The 16,821-nt window shown below is 38.4% G+C and overlaps 1 protein-coding gene across 3 annotated transcripts in view; it reads left to right on the top strand.

Annotated features, from left to right (window-relative positions):
* The window catches only part of KIDINS220 (kinase D interacting substrate 220), a 75,143-nt gene that overhangs the window by 38,846 nt on the left and 19,476 nt on the right, over positions 1 to 16,821 (top strand). For all 3 annotated transcript variants that reach the window (XM_064707685.1, XM_064707684.1, XM_064707683.1), the window contains exon 23: positions 14,066 to 14,244. In XM_064707685.1, coding sequence (XP_064563755.1) covers positions 14,066 to 14,244 — 179 coding nt within the window. The remainder of the gene's footprint in view (positions 1 to 14,065; positions 14,245 to 16,821) is intronic.

Genomic DNA, 16,821 nt, shown 5'->3' with positions numbered 1-16,821 from the left:
ACTTGGAGAGAAAATACTGGAAGTGTGCTCTGCAGTGAAAGTCAAGGAGTAGGAGATGAACTGTGTGAGAGTCTGGGGTGGGCTGAGAATGGTTGAAATGTTGGGAATGGAATTAGGATTGTTTGAGAAAGATTAAATGAGTTGTTTTAGAAAAGTTGAAGTGCAGTTAGGATCTGACCACAGAAATCTCAGAAGGTAGATGGATAGGAGTAGATTGGGCATGATGAGGCTGAGGTTGAAGACAAATGAAGAGGGCAAGTAGTAGACTGAAGTAGTTGATTGGCTTTAAGCTGGAAGATAGCTTTAGAAATACCAGACTTCACAGGTAAATTGGGTGCATATTTAGAAAACACTCTCCTCTAGAATATGGACAAAGTTTTTGAGTTTTGCATTTCCTCTGTGAGTATAATGTACCTGTAAAATCAAAGGTAAAGCACAGGGAACCCATCTTTCCACTGTATGTTCACACAACAGTGTCGCAAATGTTTACGTGATCAGCTAAGTAAAGTAATTCAGAATCATCAGGAATTCCCTTTCCTGTCATGCTTTTTATTCAAACTTCTCTTTGTTCAGATTTCTGTATAGCGTGTTTCACAATTTTATATTTTCAGTATTTACCCAACAAACTCATTACAGTTTTCTGTTTGTTGGCACCCAGAGTAATAAATCACTTTGGGATGACTGAAGTCCAAAGATATCTTCAAGACATAACAATGTCCTCTGATAAACCAGGGGAGATATTAGAGACCTGATTTATTTTCATAAATGAGTGCTAGTAATTCCAGTATTCATGGATGTTAAATTGTAGTAAACCAACATAAATAAAAGAAAAGGACATTCACAAGTGAATGTGAATAACTTGGGTTCTGGATTGTTTGTTGTTAGCACAAACACTTGAGTTGTTGATGCTTAGTGCCAGCTGGAGCGTGTCATGGTGTATTAGTTAAGGTGTGGAGGAGATTCATGGCTGTTGCTGTGTTGTACCTCTTGCTGTGCAGGTTTGGAAGTTGTTTGGAAGTGATACAGCCACTTGTGTAGACTGCTAGTTCATAACTGACAATTACAAGTGTATAGGTAATTTTTTAGTGTTTAAATAAACCAGAGTACATAATGGGAAGAAACAATGAAGAACTCTGTACAATGTATTGGAAAAGGGAAGGTGATCATCCTCTTTTAAGGAAAGATGTTTGTATTTTACCTGCAATACCAGAAAAATGAGGAAAAGGAAAGCAAGAACAGTATTCAGGGTTTTCTCTTTAGCAAAAAAAAAAAAATTACCAACAGGGTTATTTGGTACAAAAATGATAAAGCTAAAAGACTCAGTTTCTTTAGCTTCTTAACAATTAAAGAAAAAAGTTTTCTAGCAATAATGTTGCTGCATGCTCAGAAAGAGAACTGATGTCTCTTAGCCCCTTCTGTTGAACCTGTGTAAGGAACTAAATATGTAACTCTCCTGAACTATTGACAAAGTTGAGGTCTCATCTGTCTGGTGATTTGGGTGATCATCTTTACCATATGCTGAATGTGAAAAGGTCTGTGAACTCTTCTCTGGGATTATATAGAGCTCTAAAAATTCTGTTTTATCCAAAGTAATCCTTTCAGTGTCATTGCTATTCTTTTTATCTGCAACTGTTTAAAGTAACTTGACTCAAATAACTGTTTCACTATAATTTCAAAGTTAATTCCTCTTCTAAAACCTCAGTTTCACTTTTCTAAGTTTTATTAGTTTATAGAGCAGCTTTCCCATTTGGAGTCTCATAAATAGATACCAGATCTTGATAATTATATAGCTTGTTCCTGTACTGAGTTTGTTGTTCTCTGCTTTTTATTCTTCAGGCTTTTTTAATATCTTGATATTTTAGATCAGAGTCAAGAATATAGTTTTCCTAGTATTGAATAGTTTTTGTCAAACTACTTTTTATTGTAACACTGCAGCTTTAGAGTTGCTGCTTGGACATCTCTCATCGCTGAAAGGAATCTTGTAGGTTCTGTGTTAAATGTGAGACTTTCACACTTGATCACGTTCTCTGTGTAAGAGAATCCTTTAATACTACAGCTGCTTTTTCAAATTTTAAAAGATCAAGTGTTAAAAAGCTTTTGAATCACAAGGATTCCCTTGCAGTGAGAACTCTCCATTGCCTTCCCCTCTGCTGCAGACGGAGCAGGGGTTGACCACGCTGGACTGACCAGTGACAGCTCCCTTCAGCAGAGGAGTTACTGTGCTTGGTCGCTGTGTGCGGTGGCGGTGCAGCGGTGGGGATTGGGCAGTTAACCCGGTATTGCCCTGCAGATGTGTCCCCGAGGCGGGCTGTCCCCGAGGTGGGATGTCCCCGCCTGTGTCCCTGAGGGAGGCTGTCCCCAGCTGTGCCCCGAGGCGGGTTATCCCCCGGTGCCCCCGGCAGCGCTGTGCCGCAGGGATTGTGCAGCGCGGCGCGATGCCGGCAGGTGGCGCTCCCGGCTCGGCACAGCCGCGGAGAGCGCTGGCGCCAGAGCCTTGGCTCGCTGTTTGCAGGAGAAAGCGATACCTTCATAACATACAAAAAATACGGGGAAACGGAAAGAATCGGGTAGTCAAGCACTAAGAAGCAAAAGAATAAATATAGTCTTTAGTTAATTCTCCTCTTTGCAGGCACAATGATGTATGATTTCCATGATTATATGCTATTTTGCCTCTGTGAGATTCCCATCTTGTAATGTCCAGGATTTAATTTTGCAAACTGTAGTAAAAGAGAAGGCCATTTTCTGTTACATTGCAGTGCTTATCTTTTGGAGTTGAATGCAATAACTAAAGTAAGACCATGAAACACTGTTCCACGACTATTAGTGAGAGTTTGTGTGATGCTGGACTAGTCACCGCTGTAGTACCTTTCACTTGGAGAGTATTCGTGCCTCTGTGGGGAGGGAGGTGGTGTACAGCTTATGGTTCTGCAGGCTGATAATTCTAAATACTCAGATATATCTGGAGCTGCTGGGAGCTCTGCTTTCAATTGGTGGAGTATTCTGCAAAAAAATGGATACCTCAATTTGGTAACTAAATAAATATACTTGTTATCTCTGTGCTTCAATTTGTCATTAAAAATAAAGCTAGCTAATATATTCTTATTATGAAGGCTTGTTGGGGAAAGTAAACTTGTCTTTTAATATAGATACTGTGAAGAATATCAAAGACTAAATTGATGAGTATGAAACCAGGTTTGTCAGGAGAAGTGTATAGTTCCTGTTTCATACTATGCAGATATGAAAAATCTACTGAATATCATATTGGGAACTTTCTTCCAAGGTCTATAACAAAAAACCCAACAAAGAAACAGAAAAACCACCCTCACAAAAAACCCCACCAAAACCAAAAGAACACAGACTCCCCCGCAAAACAACAACCAAAAACAACAACAATGGCAACAACAACAAACCAACCAAAAAACCAAACCACGCAACCAATTAGAAAATCACAAAAAAACCCAAACCAAAACAGAACCTACCTTCCCCCCCCACCCCTCTAAAGAAAATTGGGGTTCAGTTTGTGACACAGGCACACTTCTGTGAAGAACCTTTATGAGCTGGTGTCACATAACATCTCTTATGGTAACAGGTAGAGACTCTATGCTCTCAATCTTTTTTAGAGGGGAACAAGCCCATGCTGTGTCACTGTGGCAAATTTTGAAAAGAAAATGCTCAATCTGCTTTGTTGGCTTTCAGTTTATATGCTCAAGAAAAATGTCTTTACTCTTTTTACTTCCTTAAACTGACCTGCTGTATCATCTCACTTCCATCCTCTCATTTCAGCCTCTCTCTATCTACTTGTGTGGTTGGTCTTGCTTTCCACCTGGTATATTTATTAGTAGTAGTATTTATTCCTTCAGGTAATATGTTGCCTTTTCTCATCTTCAGGATTTTCATGTAGTCTCTCTCCTTACCACGTTAAGCTCTTAATTCTGATTTTGTTGCTCCTTCCCCTTTTGTGTTTAGGTTCTTCGATGGTCAAGCTCACTGTTGTCATGACCCATATCTCCATCCTGGTCTAATTTAATTATCTTTCCATTTTATTTATAGCTATACATAGAGTTAATATTTCTCTACATTTATGTTGTGCTGCATTCTCTTCTATGTTACTGTGAATAGTCAATTTTGTGTAATACCAAAGTGGTTTGCACAAATTGCAAAAGGCAAATTTTTAAAGCTCTGAAGTGAAATAAAATATGTGGGCTTTCTGCAAATAAATTTCTAAGAGAATTAAGTTGTCAGATTAAAGCAAGTTTCTGTTGAATGTTTGGAACTGAGACTTCTCAGACTTGTAAATTAGCCAGCTATGGGAATGTGCTCTCTTGTGAAGGCAAGTAAAGCATCCATGACACCACAATAAATGACAGTGTCAGATCTAAATAAATGATATCTTGGGAAAAGTCACTGTGGCTTTTGTAGAAAAAAGATAGATTTCACGAAACTGAATTCTCCACAGAGTCAATGAACGTAGGAAGAAGACAAGGTAGTATTTTGAAATTTAAGACATTTTAAGCAAGATCTTAATCTAGAACATCTAAACATATTAAAATCTAGGATAATAACAGGCATGATTGCCCCAGGAAAACAAAAAAAGGAAGCAAATGATATTAGCATGTGTGTCACGAGAAACTTGCAGGTGAGGTTTCCAAAGATAATTTTTGTGCTCTTTGACATACCAGTGAATGGTCTGACAGAGGCAGGTGATGCCATGTGGGCATATAACCAGCATAACAGTTTCACAGAGGGTTGGAAGTAGCTGTGAGTAAGTTGCAGGTCAAAGTCATTGTGGATATAGATATCATACCCTGCTGGGGAAAATAATCTCATCTGTAATCCTGCTAACACAGTAGTGGGCAGTAAAACTGCAGTAAGGAAAGGAATTTATCAATTGTTGCTGATTTCTCTGAACAATGTTTTTTGCCCCACTTCAGTCAGAAAATCAAACAGTGTCTTTAGGAGTTCCCAACAAATCAATGGAAGGGCAGAATGTATTATATTATACAAATCTGTGATTTTTCTAAGTTCTAAAGACTGATTTTCTAATAATCACATTTCAAAATAGTTGTACCAAAATAGATATATTTAAGAGGCTGAGGAAAGCTGTAGTCTCACATCAAGCAGTGACCATCCCCAGTTTTGCCTGGCTTTCTCCTTTCTTTTCCAGCGTCCCTTATTCTTAAGGCATTTGATTCATTTCTTTCTTTTCCCCAAAAGTCCTAATTTTTTCATATCAGTTTGAGACTCTTAGTCTTGGTTGTCTTTGTTTCTTGATATTTTCTACTTCTTAAGACTAAAGCTGTCAGGGATTGATATCACCACCATGTTGATCAAAAATCAGGCTATTAAAGCTGATTATACGATAAGAAATGTCTTCCCAGTCCCTTTCCTCATCAGTTTGCCTCACTAAATAAGATAATCTGTGGAACACATTTTATCTCTTTGTATCCTTCTTATCATGGCAGAAATCAAAGTCTGCAGTACTTAGTCAATTGGAAAATGTTCCTAGAAATAAGTGAAGTAATTCCATTACTCTCTTGCCTGTCCCTCTGACAGTGGTATTAGGGAGAGTTTCTGTATCTATGAGTGAACCTGTTCTCTACTAGATGTGGCAAATTTACCAGACTGCCACTTCTTGGAGCTGTTAGTAGCTGGACTGTAAGATTTATACAATTGAAAGTGAAACTTCAGGCATGCATATGCCTCCTGAGTTCAAGAATGTCTTGTATGGCATTTCAGAAAATTATTGTAAATTTCCAGACACTTGAAAAACTATGGACTATGATTTTTTACCCCTGAAGGTCCTGTGCAATCAGTGGTTCTGCTGTGAAACAATTCTGTTGTCAATGCACAGAATTGCTAAAGCAAGACCTACCTTGCACCCAGAACCTGTTCAGTCAGTAACTGAAGCCCTTAAAAAGCCAAGTAAAAGACAAAAAACATATGGTTTGAGCATGTTTGAAGCAGGAGGATAAAATGAGATTCAGCACAAAGTACAGCAGTAAAGGCTACTTTAATTCTAAGATAAATGTGTCTAAATTAGTTGTACCAAGTGCTGGGACAGGATGTGTGACAGGTTGCAGGAACCTTCCAGTGCTGGTGAGCAAGATGTGTTGTCCAGCAGGCAAGGAAGGCCACTGTAGAAATGTTCCAGTTGGCCTTTGGAAAGAAAATGGCAGAGTGCACTGCAGGCTGCCAGAGCAATTTAATGATCTACCTGTTACAGAGGGCCCTTTGGAAAGAAAAAGGTCAGTATGAAGTTGGTGACAATCTCTGAGAATTTCCTCATGGTCGTGCTCAGATTCCAGACATTCACCCAGGTAGATGTGTGGTAAATATTGTCCTCTCTCTTATGGGATAAGGATCTAGGTTCTGTATCTTTCTGAATATAATTCTAGCTGTTACCTGCTGAAACTGTGAGAAGTGTGAGGCTGGTGTATCTGAGGAGATAATCCTAAGAGGGACCATGAGATCAGTGCTTAAAGATGCTGGGGAGTCATGCATTGTCCCCCATGACTGAATATGCAATTTATTTAATGCTACAGAATTCAGGTATTTACACAACCTTCTATTCAGGTGCTTCCTACTGGCTGCTTTTGATGTTAACCTGCTTTTTGGGCTTGATGTCACAAGGGACAGTCCTACCTGTCATTCTTTGCCTGAATTTTGACCAAACTCTGGGGGTTTAAGACAGAGGCTTTGAGCAGACCAGAATATTAAGACAGAACTTTCTGATTTTTTATGAAGATATTTGCAAATAGCTGATGGTCCCTAAATTTCTGTGACTATTTTTATATATTTATTAAAAATATTAGAACAGAAGAGCTTGGCTCAGGATAGAAGAAACTCATGAGCCATCTGTTCAGATTACGATCTCCACCCTTCCTTAATCTCCTAGAAAATATGCTTTTTGGGAAGCTGAGGGAAACTATGGAAATCAAGAACTCTTTGATTTTGAAAAAAGAGATTTCTCAGGACAAGAAAATGGTTATACTTTTTTCAGAGTTGTAGGTAACCATTATTTAAAACTTAGCAACGTGTAATTCATCCATCACTTGGGCTTAATTTAACCTCTGTGATAGTCTTTGTGCACATATGTGTGCATGCCTACCTATGATGGATGGCAATACGATGTGCCGAGGCAGAACACACCAGATTTAGAAGAATAGCATAACTGCTTTCTTTAATTCAGCATCTTTTTCTTTTTCTTTTTTTGGGAAAGGAGGGAGGGGGTTGCAGGCATGAAGGAAACGAAAGGATCTAAGCAAGCCATAGCTCATGCATTAATTTCATTTTAATGCTTTTGCAACTCTTACAGCATTCCAAGGGAGGGATTATGGAATATATGCTTTGTCTAATTTAGCAATAATAGAAGGAATTGTTGTTTCTTAATTTTTTCAGTTCCAGTCCAGTTTCAGCACTGGTATATGATTTTCCTTGGGTTTTTTTCCAGTCTTTAGTGAAGTCATCCCTTCTTGAAATCAACCACTGAACGGTTTTTCTTTTATTTTCTTCCTTTTTTTCTTGAAATTACACTGGTTTAAGAAACAAATTGATTTATAAGTGACGCTGCAGTTCATTACTATAGATTTGGAGTTCTATAACATAGTTTCAGTGATGCCATGTTTTCCTGATAGATTCAGATCTCTTGTGTAATACACCCATGGTAATCAAATTAAGAAATCACTTAGTCAAGTTAAAACATTTTTCTGTTTCATGTACGGTGGAATGTTTCTCCTTGATTGTTTACTACTTCAATTTAAGAAAGTATATTTATAGCATACTAAAAATATCACCAAGATATAAATGATATGAAATTATTTTATTAAAGAATTTGATTTCATACAAAAATAGTATTCTGTAGCACTAGTAGTAAAATTTATTTTTCTCCATATAAAGGCTCATTTATTTTTATAGCAATTTGATGACACATCTGCTTGCTTTATTCAGCTGAAAAGAAAATGTTGGTTCTTGGTGTTTTGTAAAATTGCTTTGTTAAATTATTTTCAAAATCGTTCAACTTTTAACAAATGACATTTGATACTAACATTGGAAAGCAATTTCAGCTAATTAAGTAGATCCTTCTATAAACCATTGGAACATTAAGATGACAAACTGTTCATTCAGGATTATTTTAATTGGTACAATTATTGTAATTTTGTTGCAATTATGTGTTGAGCTAAAAGCTTTTGTTTAAATCATTTGAGGTTTTTTTGTTAATATACATAAGTAAGAAGAAAAGAAGTAAAATAAAAATGGAAGATAAGCATTATCTGTTTACTTTTTCATTACAGTACTTTAGACAAATATCTATTGAATTATTCTTTTAAGAAAGTATGTTACATGCTTTCAGCAATTCTGTAGAAATTTTAAATGTTTAAATTGAGCAAGATCATTGAAATGTAACTTTTCTGGAAGGTTATTATGTTAATTCCAGTTTTGACACTGTTTAAATACCTTTTAAGAAAAAGGGTGAAATGAACTTCTGAGGGATTTGTGAGTTGCTTAATGCCTATTGATGTATTAATTTAAGAAGTGTAGCTATTTAGTGATTATAGAAATTAAAAATGAAAAACGCTGTGGAAGGTGCCACATTCATCACTCTGATGATAATGTTCTCTGCAATCATCTTTGCCCAGACCAGGTTTAAATAAATCACTTCCTTTAAGTAGACAATTTAGTATTGTAGACCTCACAGTGAGGCATTACTTCTAAAATGTTTAACCTGCTTTTTGTTTTTCTGTCTCCTTTTATTGCCTTGTACTTAAAATGCAGGGCACATGAAGTTATTATGTTTCTTACTGTGCTAATAGTGTGGTCTCAGTGTTAAAAGGCAGTGTACCAGTTGAGTAGTAGGTGGTTGATGCCCACCTTTTTTAAAATTCTTTTGCCTTTTGTAATTCAAATAGCACTGCAAAGCTGTGAATGAATCCGGGCATTTGTAACTGCTTTAACACTTTATTTTAATCATAAAGTATGGTAGAGAGTTGTTTAAAGAACAGAACTTTTTAATATGGCTCAGTGACAGTGTGTGATACTGGGTGGGGGAGATTAGTTTAATAAATACCAATCTTTTAAGCATCAGAATAGGTTTTTTTCTTTCTGAAATGATCAAAAGCAGGAACACTTTAGGAGGAGAGGTGGAGAGGTGGTTTATCTGCTGGTACTTGAATAAAGTCAGTTTTGCAAATCAAGTTTTCCTGAATACCTATGGTAATAGGAGTTTTTAAATAGCTATTGCATCTGTTCAGTGAAGTCTCTTCTGCTTAATATGCGCTGAGGGGACTTGAATTTTTGTCTACATAGATATATCAAACTATAGCTTTCTCTTTTTTTGGTCTATAAAGATAAAGCATTTGTTCCCTTATGTTATATTATTGTGTGATGACATTTTATTCCTATTTTTATGTGAATGGGCGTATAAGCGAATGTTCTTTTTCAGTGTCCAAGTGACCTGTTGCTGTTTTCAGTTTGAGAGAATATTTGTAGCACAGTTGCTGATATGTTGAAAGTACTGCAAAGTTCCTGGAGCGATTTGTGTGAGTGCTTTTAACACTGTCACTATGTTGACCAGACGTGAGAAGAGTGGGATAAGTAACTTCAGTGCAAAGCATACGATTTGATTATTAGGTATTAGAGATCAGACATCAAATCAGCAGACTGTTAAGCATAAAAATTTCATATTGCATTCCATAGCAGCCAAGATTTTCTAGTTTTGTGTTTCTCAGTATCAAACCTGTAGAAATTTTTTTCTCATTTTTAATGACAAATTATTTCATTATTTTAAGCAACATTTTTGACTTGTACTATCTTGAGAGGAAAAAATTAAAAAGCCCATGATAGATAAAACATGACATGCCTTCATGCTCATGCCTTCTGTTGCTCTATTATTTAATAGCAATTAATGAAGTAATTTGCTTTTTATGGAGTGAGAAAGTTAAATTACTCTTGTCCATGCAGTTGCTTGCTCCTGTAAAACAAATGAAGAAAAAAGTTAGGTGTGCAAAGATCAATTTGAAGCATTTCTTTGTTTTTACCTTCAGGGAGAGAGGTTTGGAAAGAGCAGAGAGAACGGCCCTTCGGGGTATGAGGGCTTGTAGGGAAGTCAGCCTTCCATCAGTGTGGGAACAACAGGGATCTGCTCCTTGAGCTCGGGTGGGCTGGGGGCTGAGGAGGGCTGCAAGGCAGGCACAGCACTGTGAGCAAGGGGAGCAATCCCTCAACAGCCAAACAGGAAAAATGGAGCAGGTTCAGTGACAGGAACCAGGGACAGCCAGCGGCCCTGTGGTGGGTAGCCACAAGGAAGTTAAGTCAGTGGTCAAGGTCAAGACCAAAGGTGCACAGATGTAGCTTGGAGGAGGACCAAGGGCAAAGGTCTGAGCTTAAAAGCTGTTCTTAGCTCAGGCAGGAGAGCCCTGCAGTGAGGCTCCTCACAGCTCTTGTCAGCACAGCTACATTGGGTCAGAGCCAGCCTGTCCCAAAAGCCCTGGCTGGGGGAAGAGGTGGGTAAATCCTCTTGGCATATTCCAGGGCCTGACATAACCAGTGGCACAGGCAATGCAGGCACCTCCAGCGCAACCCCCAGCGTGGGTGAAGTTGGGTAATTTTGGCTGTTGCCATTTTGGCACCACCTAGCAGGGTAGTGAAGGAGATGGTCAATAGGTACAACAGCTTAGCTTCCTCTAAACTATGCTGGCAGCATTCAGTGCTGGACACACTGTCAGAAATGGTTTGGTTATTTTCTTAGTCAGTCATGGAAGTACACGGTGAACATAATTAGAACAAATTTGAATCTAATTTACAGAATGAAAGATAAGATGATGTACCTCTGTGTACTTGTACTAAATTGTCTATATTTCAGGAAAAAGCCAGGAATAATTCAACATTGTTGCAATGTAACTTACTCCCAAATGAAAGCAGTTTTTAATTTCAGCTGCTCATGGGAAAGCGATGTGGAGAGTAGTGGAATTAATTTTTAAGGTTCGCTTCAATCAATGAAATGTTTTGTTTTAGCTTCATTCCTTCTAAATTCAAGTAGTTTCTCCTGGAAACAGACGGTCTGTAACACTGACACTTTCTGATGTTTCTGATTTAAAAAATAATAATTTTGCCTCAGGAATCTAGCCCCAAAATGAAAAAAAGTGTGTTCACAGTGCTTTATTTTTAGATCTGCATGCTTGTATTTTAGAAAAAGTAACTTCTAAAGTGCTTTAAATGCTAACCTTTTATTTTTTTATCTGAGAAGTGCAGGCACGTATGGTTTTTGTGGCTCTTTGCCAAAAGATTATCATTTACATAAATATTTCTTTCAAAGGCGTAGTTTAAGACATTGAGCTCAGAAGGTTAGAATAGAGACTTCAATCTGCACACCAGCAGTGGGCTATTGGCTTCTGAACAGTAGCTTTGTTCATCGCATTCAGAACACTGTTCGCATTCAGACTTAAGTAGAGCTGGCATTAAAAATCAGCTAATTTGTTTCATGTGATTCATCAGCTGTGTGTTTTATTTAAATCTATGTCACATTCTCTTTTGGCGTTTTATTTTGTAGATTGAAGTGCTGAAGTAGGCCACTCTTTAACTCTTCAGTTCCTGACTTGAAAAGTGACTTAATTTTTACATTTCCAGTGTTGAACTCTTCTCTAAAATACAAAGAGTAAATATATATAACAAATATATATATATAGCTAAAGTGTGCATGAAGGATCTTGTTTCTTTTCAAAATCTGATGTTTGATTTAAAACATACACATTTACTGTCAGTTTAGTTGTAGTTTTATAAAAGACTGAATAGAATAACATAAGGTAGTAGCTAAATATTAGTGTAAAATATGCATTTCTCAGATTCAGTGGAGTATAAGTTTTACTTTGATACTGCCAGTGTTCTTTTTTTTCTTTTGACCCTTCACTTCTTAAGGTTAGGAATACTTTTAGCTTCTACTAGATTTCTTTAAACTCTGCCAAAGAATGAACTGTACCATTATTTGAAATTGTAACTTTTGAGTGTCAAGTTTGTCTTCTCACAGAAGCACCACCTTTTATTCTCTTAAGGCTGGAGTCTCTGAAGTCTTACATACATTGAGCTTCCCTAAAGTGGATAATCCAGCTGCCATCTGGACAATGTCTCATAACAATTTGTTCTGCAGAACCTTTGTTAGAATAGGCTACACTTGCTTTTATGCTTTATATTTGTTACATTTTTCCTGTGCTATAAAGTGACCTCTCACTGTGAATATAGTTATTTGCAGACACTGTTTATGACAGCATGGTATGGCAGAATCCTCTGTATGTTAGGTACATGGTCCATTGTTTTCTGGTAAAATTTTTAGGAATTTGTTAATTCTACTCTTAGTATATGACTAGAATGTGGTAAAAGATCAGAATGAAAGATTATCGCAGCTGAAATACATTTTTAATGCAATGGAGTTGCCCTTACTTCAAGCATGTAGCATTGATTCTCAATTTTTAAATTTTTCTTAACATTAAATGCTATGTATTCTGTGTAAATCTGCCACTTTTGTTTCTAGAATAATGCCATGGTACATAAAATTCTACTTTCTGTGGAGGATTTAAAAATAAAGATTAAAAAAGATTGTTGCTTTTAAAAAGCAGACAAATTGTGAAATAGGGTAAGATTGTTCAACTAATGGTAGACTTAGTTCATTAGCTCTTTTAAAAATGCAATTAAATTACTATACTACCCGTTGGGGGTTTCTTTTAAGTGGTTTTTTTTTTTTTCTTTTCGAAGACACAATGTGATTGTGAATTTAATTAATGTAAGAGATTCCTGATGTATTGGTGATTTGCATAGTGTACATAAGTCTCCTGCCTTCCTTCCCATCCATGCATCAGTGCACTCATTTCCTCCATGACAGCATTGGTAGTTGCCTTAGCTCTTCTAATTGTCCAGTAGTTGAAGAAAACACACTTTCTTTGTTCTATGCTACCCTCTTCTTTTAAGCAAGTTACAGCAGTTCACAACGCAGGCAACACATGTATGCTGTTCCCCTTTATCATGGAGTTGTAGCCTTAACATGTCTTTGAAAAGAGCCATTAAAATCATAAATAATTTTATAGGATTTTTTTTGGTTTTTTCTCCTCATAATTTTTTTTCTATTTTTACTTTATGTACAGTGTGGTTACTTCGCTGGTATCCATATAGAGTGGTATCACAGTCACTTTATAGCCATTTCTGTAACTGTGTTCACTGTTCTCAGTACATTCTTCCACTGTTTACATATTTATTATGTTAAGATTGTGAGTACTTTTTCATTTTCATAATCTTTAATTTAGATTATAATTTCTCATTTGATATGTGATGCCAGTATTATGAGATGAAATATCAAGTAAGATAGGTCCATCTGACCAACATTGTCAGCCTCCATCACTTGCTTGGTAGGAGCTTTTCATAAACTTCTGCAAGACTAACATTTAATCCTACTTGTTCCTTCCTGAAACTCCCCTTTATACTACTGCTCACAAAACCCCCACTGTTGCTTGACAATAGTCATAATGCATGAACAGTCCCTTACATTGATCATGTCTCATGGTTGTGTTGTTTTCATTTGTTTGTGGCATTTTCTTAGAAGGTGAATTGCTTGAAAGCAGGTGGTTGTTTTCCCACTTTTTACAATGAATGCACAGTTAGATTTTAATCAACTTCTAAGATGCCTGTTCCTGTTACAAAAAGTTAGTTTAAAAATGAGATTGTTTTTCCCATGGAATTTCTGAATTGGGTATAGGAATTTGAATAGATGTTTGAGGTTAAAGTTCACAAATGTTAACTTCCCCTTACTTGGGATTTGACATTACTGATGTATGGCTTCTTTGACTTTTCTCTGAAGCATACCATTAGACCAGATTGTTCAGCAGTTTAAGGTTTTTTGCATATTAGAAAACATTACATTGCTCTTTCTGCAGACAGAAAAGCTTTCTATGGGTTCTCTTATTTTTAAGAGAACAGGGAGAATGGGTGCAAGTATGCTAGTATTTCACCCTAGAATATTACTTTGTAAACTGAAGTCATACTCTTAATAAATATGGTTTATGATGTATCTAATTTCACCCCCCAGAATTTCAAAGAATATTCCTACAACTAAAGATGTTGAACCTCTACTTGAAATTGATGCAGATATACGGAACTTTGAGGTATTTTTATCCTCACGAACACCTGTCCTTGTTGCACGTGATGTGAGAACCTTTTTGCCTTGTACAGTGAACCTGGATCCCAAGCTACGAGAAATCATTGCAGGTGGGTATGCTTTCAAATAAATGGAAAATGACAAATCTGTCATTTATTTAAAGTTGAGCTACTTGGCATGTCACACAGAACACTCATTTCATATTCATCAAACCATACCTTCAGATCTGATTTGACTTCAGTAAGAGGCCTTTCACTTAATAGTTTTACTGTAACACCCAGACCGTCCTGGACAAAAGCTTCTCTTTTGGAGGGTGAAGTCCACTGTTCTTGCTTTGCAGAATGCTTTAGGAAATGGAAGAAACCAATGCACACAACGATATTTTAGTAGAAGAGATGCAAGTTGACTTCAGATCTTTGTTAACAATTTTGAAAGTACATGTAAAACCCTGTAGAAATTAAGGCAGTGAAACAAAGTCTTCTCTAGGCTGGAGAACCCAAAATCTTTCAGCCTTTCCTCCTAGGAGAATTTTTCCATAGAGTCTTATAATGGCTTAGGTAGGAAGGGACTTTAAAAATTATCTAGTTCCAACCCCCTTGCAATGTGCAGGGATACCTTTCACTAGACCAGGTTCCTCAGAAGCCCATCCAACCTGGTCTTGAACACTTCCAGTGTTGGGACATCCATAAGTTCTCTGGTCAACCTGCTCCGATACATCACCACCTTCATGGTAAAGAATTCTAAACCTACTATCAGTTTGAAGCCATTCCCCCTTGTCCTGTCACTACATATTCCTGTAAATAGTCTTCCTCCACCTGTCTTGAAGGCTCTCTCCAGATGCTGGAAGGCTGCAATTAGGTCACCCCAACGCCTTCTCTCTGAAAAATCCCAATTCTCTCAGCCTTTCCTCATAGTAGAGGTGCTCCATCCCTCATCAGTCATCTTTGTGGCCTCCTCTGGACTTGCTCAAATACATTGATGTCCTTCTTGTTCTGGAGATCCCAGAGCTGATGCAGCACTGCGGGTGGGGTCTCACCAGGGCAGAGGGACAGAATCCCTCCTGCTGCCCACGCTGCTCTGGATGCAGCCCAGGACACGTTTGTCTTTCTGAGCTACAAGGGAACATGGCTGGGTCAAGTCTAGCCTCTCATCCATCAGCACCCCCAAGTCCTTCTCAGCAGAGCTTCTCTGCATCTGTTCATCTCCCAGCCTGGATTGTTACTGAGAGTTGACCCAGCTCAGGTGATCTTATTAAACCTCATAAGATTCCCGTAGGTCCCCTTCTTGAGCTCGTCCAGGTCCCTCTGGATGGCATCCCATCCCTCAGGTGTGTCAACTGCACCACTCAGCATGGTGTCATCTGCAGACTGGCTGAGGATGCACTATCCATTCGTGTCATTTTAATAACACTGGTCCCAGTATGGACCTGATGGACATCACTGATGTCTGTTGGAACTCGGAGCCATTGACCATTACCCTCCGGATACAGTTGTCCACACCCAATTTCTTATCTGTGTAACAGTCTACCCATCAAATGTATCTCCAATGTAGAGAGAAGGATATTGTGGGGGACTGTGAAAAAGCTTTGAAAAGCTTTGTAGAAGTCCAGATAAATATAGATATCTATAGATACACATCTGTAAAGATAGATATCTCTAGCCCTTCCCTTGTCCACTGATGCAGTCCATCACAGAAGGACACAGGGTTGGTCAGGCAGGACTTCCTGTGTTGAAGTTGCTGCTAGCTGTCTTGAATCACCTCTGTCCTCCTGTGCCTTAGCAAAACTTCCCTGAGGATCTGGTCCATGATCTTCAGAGGCACAGAGGTGAGGCTGACAGGTCGCTAATTCCTGGGTTCCTCCTTGCTACTGTTTTTAAAATTTGCAATCTCTCCATCTCTTATGTTGAAGGCAACCTCCCCTCCTTCCTCTCCTGTCCCATTTGAACAGCCTGCAGCCATCAACAGTTGCACTCCAGTCATGGGATTCATCCACCAAGTTTCTGGAATGGCAGCTAGGTCACAGTTTTCTAACAGCATGGTGGCTTCCAGCTCCTCCTGTTAGTTGCCCAATCTGTGTGCACTGAGGCAGAGGCACCTGAGCTGGGCTGTCAGCTGTGTCACCTTCTTAGAGGAGCACCCTTGAATTCCTTTGAAGTATTTTAGTGGTGTTTCCCTGTTGGCTTCTGTTACCTCAGGAGTTCTTGGCTGATCTCCGTAAGACTTTCAGTGGAGGAATTGTTTCTGATGTCCATCCAACATGAATGTCCCCTGGCACAGGTGCCTTTTGCCTGTTATGGGCAGAATACAAGGTCCTCTGGATCTTGGTTTTTTCCTAGTGGCTGTTCTGTCTCAGGGAGGCCAGAGTGTGATTCCAGCAGTCTCTGTCCTCTGACTCTCTCATACTTCTTAGTCTTTCTGCTTCCTTACTTAACTCTTGCACCAGGCTGGACCAGGGTTGTCTCCCTGTGTCTCACACACCTGCTGTCTCTACTACATCCAGCACTGATTACAGGCTCTGCCTCCCGCAGCCTGAGACCTGGATGGGAGCTCTGTCTGTGTTGTCACATCCTTTCTGGTGAGTGCAGAGGACTAGGGATTTGTGCCTTATCTGGATGCCATATCTGAGCTCCTTCTGAGAGGATGATGACCACCAAGGGGGCTCACCTCTTGGGTAGGGTGACTGCACC

The sequence above is a fragment of the Zonotrichia leucophrys genome, chromosome 3 (genome assembly GCF_028769735.1).
Source record: "Zonotrichia leucophrys gambelii isolate GWCS_2022_RI chromosome 3, RI_Zleu_2.0, whole genome shotgun sequence".
Lineage (NCBI taxonomy): Eukaryota > Metazoa > Chordata > Aves > Passeriformes > Passerellidae > Zonotrichia > Zonotrichia leucophrys.
The sequence above is the reverse complement of the archived record's forward strand: the minus strand, read 5'-3'. Positions and strand labels throughout refer to the sequence as shown.